Source organism: Zalophus californianus, chromosome 6 (genome assembly GCF_009762305.2).
Source record: "Zalophus californianus isolate mZalCal1 chromosome 6, mZalCal1.pri.v2, whole genome shotgun sequence".
NCBI lineage: Eukaryota > Metazoa > Chordata > Mammalia > Carnivora > Otariidae > Zalophus > Zalophus californianus.
This window is the reverse complement of record NC_045600.1, coordinates 143,629,964-143,646,432: the sequence shown is the minus strand read 5'-3', so window position 1 is coordinate 143,646,432 and position 16,469 is coordinate 143,629,964. Positions and strand designations below refer to the sequence as shown.

Below are 16,469 nucleotides of genomic sequence, written 5' to 3'. Positions count from 1 at the left end.
GGCTTCTGAGCTGGAATGACACACTCAGCCGTCCTGGAACTTCCAGCTTCCTGACTCACCCTGCAGCTCTTGGGACTTGTCAACCTCCATAACTGCATTAACTCATTAACTCATGCACACACACACACACACACACACACACACACACACACACACACACACCCCACACCCTATTTGGTTCTGTTTCCCTGGAGGACCCTGGCTAAGGCAGATATATAGCTTTTGGTCCTGAGAAAGGGGTGCTACTATAACAAATATCTAAAACTGTGGCTCTGGAACTGGGTGATGGGTAGAGGTTGGAAGAGTTTTGAGGTACATGCCAGGAAAAGCTAGACTACCTTGAAGGGCACGTTGTTAGAAATGCGAACATTTAAGAGGACTCTGATGAGGTTTCAGGTGGAAGTAAGGAACACGCTTACTGGGAACTGTAGGAAAGGCGATCGCCATTCTCAAATGGCAAAAACTTGGGGCACTTGGGTGGCTCAGTCGGTTGAGCTTCCAGCTCTTGGTTTCAGCTCAGATCATGATCTCGGGGTCATGAGATCGAGCCCCAAGTTGGGCTCTGTGCTCACTGGGGAGTCTGCTTGAGCTTCCCTCTCCCTCTGCTCCCCCTGCCCCACTCATGCTCTTCCTCTCTCTAATAAATAAATAAATCTCAAAAAAAATAAAATGGCAAAAACTTGGCCGAACTGTGTTCTAGTGTTTTTTTGGGCGACAGAACTTGCAAGTGATGAAACTGCATATTTCACTGGGGACATTTCTAAGCCGAGTGTTCAGGGTACCACCTGGCTTCCCCTTAGGGCTTCCAGCAGAATGTGAGTGGACAGATAAACTGCAGGAATCATTAAACAAAAAGGAATCATAACTGGAGGATTCGGAAAATTCTCAGTCCATCCATATTTCAAAGAATGAGAAAGTATGTTCTGGAAGGAACACGAACGGCGTGGCTGGACAATCACTCCATAAGGAGATTCCCCATGGAGTTAACCAGCCATCCCAGCGGAAGCCAGGAACAGAGACAGGGCTGTGCCAGGAGAGACACTGGAGGGACCCAGTTAAGGAAGGCTTTAGAAACTGTGGATTCTACAGGACGGGATAAAGCCGTTCAGCTGCAAACGCGCTTTATCCTTCAGGAAGGGGGAAGAACGACCCCGGATTCAGAGCTCACCAGGGATGCCACTCCCAGGACAGGCCCCGGGGGAGGGGGAGGCTGTTTCCTCGATTTCCGTGGGCCCCGCCGTCCCTGCCTAGTGCCTCAGGGGCAGGGCCACTCCAGAGAGCCACGTGGGGAAGGCTGCTGTCTAGGGCCATGGGGGCAAGCCGCTGGCCTGGTGGGTCTGGAGGGCAGAGTGTCAGGCCGAAGACGATTATTCTCCAAGTGTGAGGATCTAATGGAATTAGTCCTGCTAGATTTTGGACTTGACTGGGACCCACCGCCCATTTCCTCTTCTGATTTCTCTGGTTTGGAAAGGGAACGTCTGTCCTCTGCTTGTCACATCACTGTATTTTGGAAGTATGCAACTTGTCTGCCTTCACAGGTTCGCAGGGAGAGAGGAGTTCTGCATCAGGACGGCTCACTTCTTACCCATTCCTAATTTAGATGACATGCGGTGAGACTTCGGATTTGAATTGAGGACAGAGTGGGTCAAGACTTCTAAGGGTATTGGGATGGGATGAATGTACTTTGTACACAGGAAGGACATGAATTCAGGGGAGGGGGGCAGATGGCGGAATGTTATGGACCAAACTGTGTCCCCTCAAAATTTGTATGTGGTAGCCCTAACCCCCAGTGTGACTGTATTTGGGGACAGGTTCTATAAGGAGGTATTAACAGTGAAATGAAGTCCTAAGGGTGAGGCCTTAAGCTGCTAGGAATAGTGTCCTTACAAGAAGAGGAAGAGACACCAGAAGTCTCTCTCTCTCTCTCTCTCAATCTCTCTCTCTGCACAGAGAAGAGCCCATGTGAGGACCCAGTGAGAAGGCAGCTGTCTTTAAGAGGGAAAGTGAGGTCTTACAAAACCAACCCTGACAGAACCTTGACCTTGGACTTCCAGCCTCCAGAATGGTGAGAAAATAAACTTTTGCTCTCCGCGGCACCCAGTCTGTGGTATTTTGTTATGGGGCAGCCCTAGTTGACTAATGAGGTTCCTAGACATTTCTTTAAACTGTTTTTTCCCAAATATTTTTTATTTATAAGGTTGTTCAAGGTGGCCTTTGGGATACGGGCTACGAGACTTTTGTGCGCATAATTACTAATGCTCTTCTGCCCCTTTTCTCGAAGTCTGGTCTTACTCGTTCTGCCCCAGACCAGCCAATCTTGGAACTTCTGTCACTGAGCTACTCTATTCAAAGACTCCAACTTTGGTTTACCTTTAGATTGGAAGACAGAGACACCGTGATTTCCAAATCTAATTCCTTGAGGTCAGACACATCCATTCACTTCAGAGATCAATCAGATGTTTCCCCCAAAATTAAAAAAAAAACAAAAACATGTATGATTACATTACTGTCAAAGCACTAGATTTGTCCACTGTACCTGGCCTCCTGGCTCAACGACCCACTGGCCACAAGGATGACCGGAACATGGCCTTCTTCCCAGAGGCCTCTCTCTGGGAGCACACGCTCTTGGAGACATCACCTGCACGGTGCCGTTGGCTTTGGCGCGTTTGCAGGTCACTTGCCGACTGTGGAACCCTTCACCGCAAGACACAGAGCACTCAGACCACGCGCTCGTGAACCACCTGGGAATAAAAACTACAGCAGCTTAGTGAGGACTGGAATGTCAGCCCCTGCAGGGAGTGTCTTGAACATCGATCCTAACATTGTGTCCCTCTGGGGGCCGTCACATGTCTCGAGGGGAATGAACCGCAGCGCCAAAACTCCAGGCTCTCTTCTCAGATTTCCTTTTTGTTCAGGGGAGTGACAGAATTACCCGGGAGAGACAAGGAACACAGGGGTGGGGTCGGGCCATCTGCAAGGATATGAGAGCTGGCACTTGCGGGCCCCAGAGAGCACAGCTAGGGGAAAATTAGGTGGAAATTTCAAAAAGGTGGATTGCAGCTCACTGAAGCCGAAGGGAAGAAAACATTTTTAAAGCACCTATGTGGGCGCCTGGGTGGCTCAGTTGGTTAAGTGACTGCCTTTGGCTCAGGTCATGATCCTGGAGTCCCGGGATCGAGTCCCACATCGGGCTCCCTGCTCAGCGGGGAGTCTGCTTCTCCCTCGGACCCTACCCCTTCTTGGGCTCTCTCTATCTCACTCTCTCTCTCTCTCTCTCAAATAAATAAATCTTTAAAAAAAAAAATAAAGCACCTATGTGCTATTTGCTCTGGGAGATATTTACATGTTATTCCCATTCTTTGTAGGGAAGAAACCAATGTCCAAAGGGGTAAATACGTCGGTTACGGTCACATAACCACAAGCCAACAGAGCTGGGGTGGACACTGGGTTTATCTGACCCTAAGTTCCCACTTTCAAGACAGAGAACACTTGGAGCTGGACACCTTTGGGATACCGAGTGCTCTATCACGGAGGATGTTCAAGCTCTGCTGGGATCCTACCGAGCAGGGGCTCCTAACCTGAGCTCTAGGGTGCTCCAAGAGACCGCAGACCTGGACGGGCAAAGAATTACCTCTTCGTTGTCACTGAGCTACAAGTGAAATGTAGTGTTCCTTTAGTTATAAAAATGTCAGCCACAAAATACAGTAGTATTAGCACTGTCTGTGATTTTGTTACCAATGGAAAGCATAGATATTTTTACATGACCTTACAATTGTGGCAGGCATCTCAAAAAGTTATTTATATTTATCACCACTTCAAAATTAATGTACTGCTCGATATTAGTGCATTAGCAGAGAGGCAGATCTATTACCGTATCATCATTTTTCAAATGATGATGCTGTATTTCAGTGTTACTGGTTTCATGATCGAATGTATTCTATTTTACAGATTTAAAACCCTCATCCTGAGAAGGGATCCCCAGGCTTCTCCAGACAACCAGAGGCATCCACAGCATACAGAGATGAAGGACCCTCAGTGCAAGAGCCCTAGGGTTACAAGACCTCAAGGTGTCTCTCAAAGGTGTGACAGTAGATGGCCGCTTATCCTAGGCACGTGCACAGCTGGAGAATATGTAATAAACACGGCGGCTGATACCTTTGTTTCCATTTTGTAAGAATCAAGAATTGGCATAACCAACTCCCCCGAGTTACTGTAGCATCATTTCGCTGCTTCTTGAGGGACAGATGACTCGGCGCAAGACCTTCCTCCGAAGCACAGGATGGGTACCGAGAGACACGTCAGCCACCGACGGCCACAGCCCTGCGAGAACATGCTCCCAGGTATCTGCTTTGTTTGCCAGTGTGACCCTGTCTCCCACTCCTCTCCAAGGCCCAGATCAGCAGATTAGTGTGGGCATTTGAGCGAGGGCAGCGAACTCTCTAATGAAGTATCCAGCTCACAGTCGTGCTCCAGAAATGCTACTGTTATTATTATTTTTTCTTTTCTTTTCTTTTACTGGGGATTATGGTGCCATTTGGTCAGTTACCTGCTAGGGATTCTGTGATTCAATCATTCATTCATTCACTCCACACATATCTGTGGAGGGTGCATAATGGGGGCAGACATTGTGCTAAGTGCTGGGAATAAAGTGTTCTGCAAACAGCTGTGGATTTACCCTCCTGGGCTGGACAGTCTAGTGTGAGACACACCATGGTAAGAGCTATGAACACGAATGATAACAAAATATGAAACACATACAGCACAGGGGCCTGGCTGAGCTTGGAGGGGAAGGTTAGGGATGGTTTCCCTGAAAAGAAATGAACAGAAATAACTGAGTGGAAAGAGAGGGGAACAGTGTTCTAGGCAGAGGGAACAGTGTGTGCAAAGACTCTGAGCTGGGAGAAAGACACATCTCAGAGACAAAAAGACAGCATGGAGTGGAGATCAGATAACCAGGCTGGGACAGAACAGCAGCCTGCGGCACAAGCACAGAGGGACTTCTGTCCTCTCGCTCCAGTATGCAGTCAGGCAGCAAATACTCACTGAGCCCTAGTGTGTGTTAGGCATTGGTTTAGACACCAGGGTGAACAAAATGAGTGAGACAGACATGCTCCCAGCGCTAGGGATTTTTGGCTTTTGTCCTAAGAACCACGAGAAGTGTTTGAAGGGTTTGAAACAAAGAGGCATCTCGGCCAATTTGTGCTTTAAAGACGATTCTGTTTATACATGGGACGAGCACTCACTCTAGGGAGGGAGACAGGAATCAGGAGGATCCCGGAGCCATCCACACGAGGAACCTAATGGCGTGAGCTCCCGGGGGAACGGAGGAACTGGGCAAGAACGGAGGGAAGTGAGAGAAACAGGGGCGTCTGGGATGCAGTCACTGGCTCTGGAGGCCTGGGGGCGGACCAGGTTTGGTGGAGATCCTGGGTTTGATTTTGGACATTTTTTTTTTTAAAGATTTTATTTATTTAATTGACAGAGAGACAGAGAGAGACAGCGAGAGAGGGAACACAAGCAGGGGGAGCGGGAGAGGGAGAAGCAGGCTTCCCGCCGAGCAGGGAGCCCGATGCGGGGCTCGATCCCAGGACCCTGGCATCATGACCTGAGCCGAAGGCAGTTGCTTAACCAACTGAGCCACCCAGGCGCCCCTGATTTTGGACATTTTTAAATTATTGATTTCTATCTATTACCTAGAAAGGTTATGAATGGTTTTGACCTCTGGGGTGGAATCCAAGGAATGGCATTTTGAACAGGACCTCCAGTGATGCTGGCCCACTGCGCTATCTCGAGGCAAACCCACAGGACCAGCTCTACTAAGGACCAGATAGCCCCATGAGTGTAGGAAACAGATGTGGGCAGCGGTCAAGAGTGGAGGCTCTGAACACAGATCATCTCGATTTGAATTCTGGCCCTCGTAACTGGGTGGCTTCAGGGTGCTTTCCCACCTGTGAAATAGGAAGCTAACAACACGTACCTCCAAGGTGATGGTGAAGTGGTCCACGTAAGCGCTTAGCAGAATGCCCGATGCAGAGTACATGCTAAACACATCACAGTGATTGCCCTGGGAAATCCAAATTACCATGCCTTCTAACCCAAGCAAAAACCTGGTACTGATACAGAGTGACTGCACATACCTGGAGGGGCAGTCCTGGATGTTACAGGGCTGAAACCCAGCCAGCGGCTTCGGGAGGTTTTGGCAAAGGGCCTCACTCACTTCCTGCCCGTTGGCCATCACACACCGGGGTCTCTGGACGCGGGCTCCCAAGTGGCCGCAGGTGGCAGAACAATGCGTCCAGTTACCGAGCTCCCAAAAAGGCTCTGCAGAAAGGAAATGAAATGTCATGACAGCCCTGAATGAGATATGATGATGGGGCTGTGGGAGGGACATGGCCACAGACCACCAGGAGCTGTTTTCCGGTTGGCTGCCCAACTGCTTCTTTGAGAAGCACTTGGAGAGTACGCTGTCACCTAGTGGAAGGCCTCCTTTACATTTCACGTTTCCTCCACTGACTTATTGTCCTCACTGGTAGGAATGGTGGCCAGCTTGGGGCCCTTGGACCACAGCCTGGGAGAGGTGCTATTGGAGGCCAGCTGGACTTGCCAGAAAAATCCCAGAAAGAGGGAGGAGGTGCTCCGTGCAGCGGGCTGGCTCCTCGGCATTCTCCAAGCAGGGCCAAGAGGACGAGAGAGGAGGATGTCTCCGGGGGATGCTCTCACCGGTTCTATTTCTCAAATGTGGGCCAGGCGGAGAAATAAAAGACCATTTAGCAGGGACCAGGGATTAAGTAGTCAGGTTAAAAATGAATTTCATTCCATTCTTACTTTTCCATTAATTCTTATCTAAACTTCAGCTTACTCCTGGAACTGCATAAATAATTTGTCACGGAGACATCTGGAAGGGTAAAAATGAGAGTTTCCTTTAGCAAAGTTGAAGCTGACCACCTCCAGTAATTATGGCTTTTTAATTTTAGTCTTCATTCCAAACAGCCCTTCCCTTCCTTTTTGACACTTGGTAAAAAGATGAGGTACAATACAATGATGACAGATTTGTGTGTGACCACAGAAGGTGCCAGATTTTCCCGTCACAATCACAAGTAATTGATAGCTACCAGCTGTGTCCACAGACTCCCTCACAGAGCAGAGCAATGTCTTTAACTTATTGTTTTCCAGATTTTCCTTCTGATTTTTGAATTTTTGTCTTAAGTTGCATATGGCATCCTCTGCAAAGTAGAACTGTACATATTTTTAGTTGGGCCCCCAGGATTACAGTTTATTTGAAACAATTTTTTAAAATAGCTGGGTTTATGGACAACTTCCCAGGTGAGGGGTACTGAATTTTAGATACTTGGCCATCAGCTTTTCCCCTAATCCTTATGGCCATCCTGTGAATTAGACCAGTTTTATTTGCAGAAGTGGGAAAAAGCTAAGTGACTTGCTCAAGGTCCTTCATCTAGAACCCAAGACTGTCAAACTCCACATCTAACTCCTTCTATGATGCCATACTTCACAAAGACACCTTGACACTCCAAGGCAGAAAACACACACATTTCTTTAAAAACATGTGTGGTTTTTGTTTTAACTGAGGTGCCATTCACATACAATAAAATGTTCAGAAATCCGGTGTGCAGTTTTATGAGTTTTCACACTTGTATGTACTTTTGTAACCATGATCCACAGCAAGATATAAAACACTTCATCTCCCAAAAAGTTTCCTCCTAATCTAATTAAAGATCAACTTTAATCTTTAATTAAATTATTTTAATCAATTATTTTAATCAATTCCCCTCCCCCACCCAGGCAATTCCTTGTTCATTTCCATCAGTACCCACGATTAGTGTCACCTGCTCTTGGCTTTCATTCACGTACTCCTTTGCACTTGCTTCACATAACATTTTTGAGATTCGCCGGTATTGCTGTGCATAGCCCATTCTCTTTTATTGCTGAATAATATTCCATCATATGAATATACCATAGTTCATCTATTCTCCTTTTGGTGGCCATTAGGAAGTGAAGGCTGCTATGAACATTCTTGTACAAATATTTTTGTGAACAAGTTTTCACTTTTCTTGGGTAAATACCTGTGAGTGGAATTGCTGGGTCAAAGGTAGGCGCATGCTTAGCCTTCTTAGAAACTACCACACAGTTTTCCAGAGTGGTTGTACCAGATTACACTCTTACCACCAATGCATATGGGTTCCAGTAGCTTCACATCCTTAACCAAATCTGGCGTTGTCAGTCTTAGTTTTCACCATTCTAGTAAGTGTGGAATCCTATCTCTTTGTGGGTTTAATTGTCATTTCCCTGATGCCATCTGTATATCTTCTTTTGTGAACCGTCTGTGCAAGTGTTTTGCCTGTTTTGTGGGGGCGGGGGAGGGGAGACTTCGTTGTTGACTTGTAAGAGTTCTTTATATACTCTAGATATAAGTTCCTCAACAGACATATGTTCAGCCAATCTTCTTCCCAGCCTATGGGTAACCATCCATTTGCTCTCTGTATTTAAGAGTATGTTTTATCTTTTTTCTTTTTTTGTTAATTTGTTCCTTGAATTACATATGTGTGTGAGATCATATGGTATTTGTCTTTCTCTGTCTGACTTATTTCACTTAGCATTATACCCTCTAGGTCCATCCACGCTGTTGCAAATGGCGAGATTTCATTCTTTTTTATGGCTGAGTAATATTCCATTGTGTGTGTGTGTGTGTGTGTGTGTGTGTGTGTGTGTGTGTGTGTGTGTGTGTGTATCACATCTTCTTTATCCATTCATCTATTGATGGACACTTGGGTTGCTTCCATATCCTGGCTATTGTAAATAATGCTGGTATAAACATAGAGGTGCATATTTCTTTTCAAACCGTATTTTCATTTTCTTTGGATGAATACCCAATAATGGAATTACTGGACCATACGGTAGTTCTATTTTTAAAGTTTTTGAGGAAGCTCCATGGTGTTTTCCATGGTGGCTGTACCAATTTACCAATATTCCCACCAATAGTACACAAAAGTTTCTTTTTCTCCACATCCTCGCCAATACTTGCTATTTCTTGTCTTTTTGAGTCTAGCCATTCTGACAGGTGTGCAGTGATACCTCATTGTGGTTTCCATTTCCCTAATGATGAGTGATGTTGAGAATCTTTTCATGTGTCTGTTGGCCATCTGTATGTCTTCCTTGGAAAAATGTCTGCTCAGGTCCTCTGCCCATTTTAATCAGGTTATTTGTTATTTTGGTGCTGAGTTGTGTAAGTTCTTTATATATTTTGCATATTAACCCTTTATCAGATATGTCATCTGCGAATATCTTCTCCCATTCAGTAGGTTGTCTTTTTGTTTTGTTGATTGTTTCCTTCACTGTGCAGATGCTTTTCATTTTGATGTAGTCCTAATAGTTTATTTTTGATTTTGTTTCCCTTGCCCGAGGATACATATCTTGAAAAATGTTTCTACAGGCAGTGTCAGAGAGACAACTGCCTGTGCTCTCTTCTAGGATTTTTATGGTTTCAGGTTTCACAATTAGGTCTTTAATACATTTTGAGTTCATTTTTGTGTATAGGATAAGAACGTGGGAGAGTTTCATTCTTTGCATTGTATGATCCTGGCACAAAAACAGACAGCTGGATCAACAGAACGGAACAGAAAACCCAGAAATAAATCCATGCTTCTATGGTCAATTATCTTATGACAAAGGAAACCAGAATATACAATGGGGAAAAGACAGTCTCTTCAACCAATGGTGCTGGGGAAACAGGAATAAACTCTAGTCTTTACCTTGACCTTCAAAGTTCTGAATGATATGGTCCTTAGCCACCTTCCAACTTCATTTCATACCCCCCCCCCCATCTCTCCCCCGTGGTGCTCCCATCACATGAATTTTCTTTGTGTTTCTTGACCACATTAGGCTTGTTCCCACTTGATGGTCCTTGCATTCACTATTCCCTCTGCCAGAAATGCTCCTTCCTCATCCTTGTGCATGGATGGCTCTATCTCATTGTTTAGGTCTGGGCTCAACTATCACCTCCTTAGATGGCTTGTCCTGACTTTCTTCTCCAAAGTGGCCGCATGCACTCACTGTGCTATCACCCTATTTCGTTTCCTTCATAGCACTTACCACGGGGAAATATATGTTTGTTTCCTTGTTTATTGTCCATCTCTCCTGCTGGAATGCCAAGTCCATGAGGGTGGGGAGCTCTTCTGTCCTGCCCACTGCTGGGACAGGGCATGTTATAGATTAGGTACTCAAGAAGTATTTGTTCAATTAATAAAGGAGTCTCTTTGAAATGCTAAGGTAGGGATCCATTGAAGGTTTGGCATATTCCAGAATGTGTACACGTGTATGCGCAGGTGTGTGTGTGTGTGTGTGTGTGTGTGTGTGTGTGTGTGTGTAGGAGGTGGTCAAACAAGAAAGGTAGTGTTGATAAACCAAATGTTTAAATATTCCAAAGGCTTCAACTTTTCCAGCAGTTTCAGCCTCATGAATATCCAATTTTTAAATTAATTGATTTGAGGGAGTTCCTTGATTTCATGTTCCCTTCCACATGGAACTCCTATCTGCCTTTGCACATCTGTTTCTCTGCCTGGAATGTTCTTCTTCCTCTTCCCAGAACACACATCACGGCCCACGTGAAAACGGGGTTGCCTTCTCCAGAGAGAGGTGGGCCCTTTCCTTAGTGCTGCCAGTGGACTTGGTCATCCTTCTATACCAGCACTTGCCGTCCGGCTTCAAAATACCTGTTTACATGACTGCCTCTCTGTAGAGACTATGAGCTTCCCAAGGGCTAGCTCACCTCTGTACCCCCAGCCTGGCAAAAGTAAGCACTGGGCAAACACTTGGTGGACGTTGCCATAGACTGAATGTTTGTGTCTCTCCAAAATTCGTATGTCAAATCCTAACATTCAATGAAATGGTCTTAGGAGGCGGGGCCCTCAGGGGGTGAGGAGGTCATGAAGGTGGAGCCCCCATGAATGCAAGTGGGCCCTCACCAGACGCCTGATCTGCTGGTGCCCAGATCTTGGGCTTTGCAGCCTCCAGAACTGAGGGCAATACATGTATGTTGTTGCTAAGCCACCCAGTCTATGCTTTTTGTTATAGTAGCCCAAACAGACTAAGACAAAGGCTGAATGAATGGATAATAGTGCATTTTATAATGGTAGTGTTATGTCTGACAGAGGAGAAGAAATACATAAATACTCCTGGAGAATGAAGTCATAAATAACATGAGCTGGACTGTTTGATTGGTGGCCCAACACTATTTTCCTCTTCTATGCTCTCCCTACATCTGAGAAGGTGGGAGCCTAGAATTTCTAGAATCCCTACCTGCAGAGTTTTCCTTTGGGATATGTTCTGCAAAGGAGAGGTATTTGCTCAAGATTTAAAAGGTCGAAATGATGTAGCCAGTATTGTTCCTGTATAGGAGGTATAATAAAGCATGAAATCTAATAGGAGCTTCTCTGCATCCTTCTGTGACTTACTCACTTTTGAGCTACAAGAATCTGAGGTCATCAGTACCTTTTCCCTGTGATTCCAGCATTTCTGATTTTCTTAACTCTACCTCTCTCCCTTGGCCTCCTAAAGAGTTTTGCTAGCTTGAAAAACTTAGATTAGGTTCTCCTGACCAAACAGCAATGCATAACAAAGTTAATAAGTATAGGGGAAAAAACTTAGGAAAAGAGAAAAATGAAAGAATTGGTTCCAGAACTCAGCAAATCTTCCCTCTGTGAATATTTGCCAAGTTGGCAATAGTTTTAAAACTGGAAAACCAATCCCTGTTTTATCACAAATAATGATGCACATTTGGGATATGGGCTCTGCAGGCTTCCTCAGGAGTGATTTCTTTTTCAAAAATGTTTCAATATGGAAGGAACAAGTTGAACCACAGAAGACCGAGGGCAAGGGAAAAGCTGGCCAAATGCCTAGGAATAATTTTACTTATTGAGAAGTGTAAAACATGGAGTCTTGTAGCTAAATAAATCCTTTTCCCTGCACATGCCTCACAAATGGCAAATCCCTAAAAAGTCAGAATCTCTGACCTGGAGGTCGGGGTTCTCCTGTTGGGTCATTGCTGTTGGTTCCAGCGTTGGATGCCTGGAGCATATGATTTTTATAGTCCTTGGGAAATATGCTTTTACTGTCCAAACGTCTTTGTTCTGAGAAAAAAAAGAAAAAAGAAAAAAGGAGCCCTTGTTTTCCAGTTAAACAATCTCTAATTCTTGTCCCAGCTTGGGTGTTCTTAAAGAAGGCAACTACTAGGAAGTCAGCTCTTTCCAAAGAAATGCTCTGTCCTGGATGCTCAGGCTCACACAGATCTGGGAGTTACATGTGGGTTTGGGTGTGTGGGTGCTAGAGGGGTCTAGTTAGAGCAACTCTGCTAACATGTGGTATCTGTGCATGTTTTCAGAGTTTATACCTTAATAAGATGGGAAAAAACAGATTCACCAAAATTCCAGAAGGGATGGAGGAGGCCGCTGAGAACAGTAGAGCTCTTCCACTCAACAGGAGCCTTGGCAGCAGGAGAATGAGTGAGGTTTCACAGAGGACCTCATGTGGTGGGGAGTGTGGGCTTTCAGGAAGACCGTGAAGCTCTAAGAGCAGTGTGGTGGAAGAATGCCGTGCATTGTGTCATGTAAGACATTCTTGATTCCTCAATTTAAGCAAAGTCATGAGCTGCTTAGTGGGAGGTACTCCCGAGAGAAGAGGTGTGCGGGGCGAGGCTGAGATGGTCATGCAGCTTCAGGAGTGGAGACGAGCAGAAGCAAGGAATAAGGCTGGCACTTCTCAGAGCATGGGGAAGGCATTCAAGAATCAGACAGGCTTGGCCAAGCCCGTGAGTTGAAAATCTTCCATTCCAAGATCCTAGAAGACCACGGGGGCTCTTTGGGAAGGGCCACACGGAGGTACGGCAGAGCCTTCCTGATCAGCACTGATGGTCCAGGAGGGGTAGTATGAAGAACGCTCAAAGAGAAGGCTATATACTTGGGCTCCAGGAAAACTTTCTGTGAGTTTTAGGTCTCCTCATTCATGCAGTGGGATTAAAAATGACTGCCCCAACCCTGTGCTCTTGTAAATATCAGAGGAGTTAATGAACACTGAAGTGTTTTGTGCATGACAACTGTTCTAACTCCCCACATTGGCATCTCCCACCTGTGCATGTCCCTGGGCATCTCTAACTGCCAACAAGAAAAGCCATGGAGAAGGCTCTTTTCCATCATCCTCTTGATTCCGCAGTGGATGCTATAATAACCTCATACCAGGTCTGGCAACAACTCAATTTCATTCATTTGTGAAACACTTATTTAACACTGATTACACCTGTGTTAGGTGCCTGAGCTATAAAGAAGAATAACAAATGATCCCTAATGTCCATGTGATTGACTTCTGTCATCAACTCTCAATTGGTTCCAAACCCTGATGGGAAAGAGGAGTATCATTTACTGAGTCCTAAAACCTCAACAATTTAAAGCCCATTTTGATGACAAAAATTTGTTAACTCCAGAAATTATCCCTACAGATAGCAGAAACAGCAGAAGCAGCTTGTCATCCTGGGCCAAGGGGCACACTGTAATGAGCTTCTCCAAATGACATTACTGACCCAACTCTAAGGTGTCTTAAGACTCAATTGATTAGTATTTATTGAGTACCTACTGTGTGCCTTATACTGTATTATATCTTCAGGACTGCAAAAAAAAAAAAATTCACACATGGTCTCTATAATTAAAGGACCTGCAATTAAGCTGAGGAAACATAAGTAAAAGAGGAAACAATCGGAGAGCAATGTGTGTTTGGACTTAATCAGACACCAGGTGGTTCGACCAGAGAAAAGAGGTCAAATGAAATCCAGGGGGTTCCCACAGGAGAGAGGAATTCTTCTGTAAGAGACAAAAGTTGGCCCTACATTTCTCTTCTTTGGAGAGCAGTGTGCCTGGAGGTGATACTTCCATGGAAACAGCATGTGGGCGGGGGAGTCTGTTGGATCACAGGGCAGGAAACCATGTTCACTAGAACAGAGCTCACTGCTAGCTTGGACTGGGGGTCGGGGTCAGCAGATAAGCAAATACAGAGGCAGAACATGAAGGGTCTTGATTCTGAGCAGAAGACCATATGCCAGTGTAGGTTCTTGGGCAGAGAAGTATTAGCAAGAAAATCACAGCCTTCTCAGAGAAGACCTGGGTAGGACGAAATGCCAGCTTTAGTGCTCGTTTCTATGTGGAAGGCACGGTTAAAACCATCCAATGTCCATCTTGTTTACTCCTCGGCTCCAGGATTGACAGAACGGGGGCCTGCTTTGTGCACATTACAGGAAGCACTTGAACCCGAAGAATTTGACACTTACCCAGCAGGTGCAGCACAGACGTTGCCACTGCCTTTCCAAGAGCATTGGAAGCTGTGCAGACATAGGTTCCTTCATGTTCAAGGGAAACATTCTGCAACAACAGGGATCCATTGAAAAGCAAGGAAACATTGTCACTCAGAGATCCTCCTCTCTTCAACCAAGTTATATTAGGCTGAGGGACACCTTTGGAATAAAAACAAATATGACAAAGGCAAATTCCTTTAAGAATAGGGCCACAGAACCATATGACAAATACCATTTAGCATCCTGACCACAAGTTAGCGAATGGGCTTAATTACATATAATAGGACAGATGGCTACTTCTGTTTCCATAGATCCTCTACGGCAGGTAGGGGATTCCATCAAAGCAAAGGGCTTTGGTCTATGATGCACCTGCCTGGGGTATGTATGTAAGTCAAGAGGAGCCAAAGAGGGTGGGGTAGCTCCATATCAGAAAAAAAGAAGAAACACAAAGCTGAGTGGGGGGAGCAGGGCAGTGGTTGGAAAGGAGGAGCTGGAAGCAGAGACAGAGAGAAATGCCCAGTGCCGAGTTATCACAAAGAAGTCTCCGGAAAGCAGAACTATCTAAGGCAAATCTTTAAGTTACTTGCTGCGCATGGGCAACAAAATGTCCCTCCTTCAGAAAAAGTATTAAATATTTAGGGGAAAAAAAAACTTGTTCATTGCTAGTTTAGTAAAAGAAGATAATTTCAGGGAACACGAAGTGTTGAGTTTCCAGTCTGGGTTGATGTAGCGAGGTGCAGAGACCACAAGCAACACCTCTGGACACAGGGTGGAGCACGAGAAACAAAGAATTTCTCCCCTGCCCCGATCTTGAGAAGTCTTAGCATCTTGCTGGGATATGAAATGCAAAACTCAGAGGAACGTCTCTTGGTTCTGAAGAGCTGGGGCAGCCTCAGATGATCCTGAGATCCAGCTACAGGTAAGTGGTTTTGGCGACGTGCTCTCCCCTCAGTGCTCTGCTTGGAGAGAATGTGCAGGCGTGGTGAGGCTTTCTGCCAAAACCAGGTGTCACCGCTATCAACACAACATTTTCAATGCCCCTTATCATAGGCAAAACGCCTGCCCCACGAAGGTCTGGTTAGCTCCAGCTTACAGCCGAGGAAGACAGCCAAGTCAACGCTAGGCTGGAACCTAAATACCCAGACAAGTGCTAATCACATGTACATATGCCTTTCTAGTCACTTCTACAAACACGTACACACAGAGGGGTCAAACTTTCCTAAGGTTGCCAGCTAGTAAACATCGGAGCCAAGATTCACACCCACACGGTTTATCCCAGAACTGACCTCCTAACCACAGTGTAGGTAGGTCTTGCATATTTCTTGATAAACTTATTCCTACATACCTTATAGTGTTTATTGCCAAAGTCAGCAGACTTTTAAAAATATATTTTATGGTTGTTTATTGCTAACAATAAAACTATTGGGAAGCTATGAATACTTGCACATTTCTCTTGTATTGCCATCTTACTGAACTTCATTACATCTGACCCTTGAACAATGTGGGGGCTAAGCATGCCGACTCCTCTCCCCCACACAGTCAGAATTCCATATGTAAGTTTTGACTCCCCCCAAACTTAACTACTAACAGCCTGCTGTTCAACAGAAGTCTTACCAATAGCATAAACAGTCACCTACACGTATTTTGTGTGTTATATGTATTATACGCTGTATTCTTACACTAAAGTCAGCTAGAGAAAAAATGTTATTAAGAAAACCATAAGGAAGAGAAAATGCATTTACAGGACTGTACTTATAAAACAAATCCACTTAAAGGTGGGCCTAGATAGTTCAAGCTTGTGTCATTCAAGGTCAACTGTATTTTGAATAGTTTTCAATTGATTTTTTTTTTTCAAAGGTACAAAACCAGATGTGCCTGGATGGCTCAGCCAGTTAAGCATCTAACTCTTCATTTCAGCTCAGGTCATGATCTCAGAGTCGTGAGATCGAGCCCTGTGTTGGGCTCTGCACTGGGCATGGAGCCTGCTTAAGGTTTTCTCTCTCTCCCCCCACCTCTGCACTTTCCCTGATGCTCATGCTCCCTAAACAAACAAACAAACAAAAAAAAAATACATACATACATAAAAATTTAAAAAATAAAAGGCAAACAATCATATCTA

The 16,469-nt window shown here is 45.2% G+C and overlaps 1 protein-coding gene across 4 annotated transcripts in view; it reads right to left on the bottom strand.

Annotated features, from left to right (window-relative positions):
- The window catches only part of ADAMTSL3 (ADAMTS like 3), a 368,889-nt gene that overhangs the window by 10,608 nt on the left and 341,812 nt on the right, over window positions 1–16,469 (bottom strand). For 3 of the 4 annotated variants that reach the window (XM_027571545.2, XM_027571543.2, XM_027571547.2), the window contains exons 24-27: window positions 14,327–14,509; window positions 12,027–12,143; window positions 6,138–6,321; window positions 2,537–2,741 (exon numbers count right to left, since the gene is read on the bottom strand). In XM_027571545.2, the coding sequence (XP_027427346.2) occupies window positions 2,537–2,741; window positions 6,138–6,321; window positions 12,027–12,143; window positions 14,327–14,509 (689 nt within the window). The remainder of the gene's footprint in view (window positions 1–2,536; window positions 2,742–6,137; window positions 6,322–12,026; window positions 12,144–14,326; window positions 14,510–16,469) is intronic. The other variant, XM_027571546.2, reaches the window with a different exon arrangement.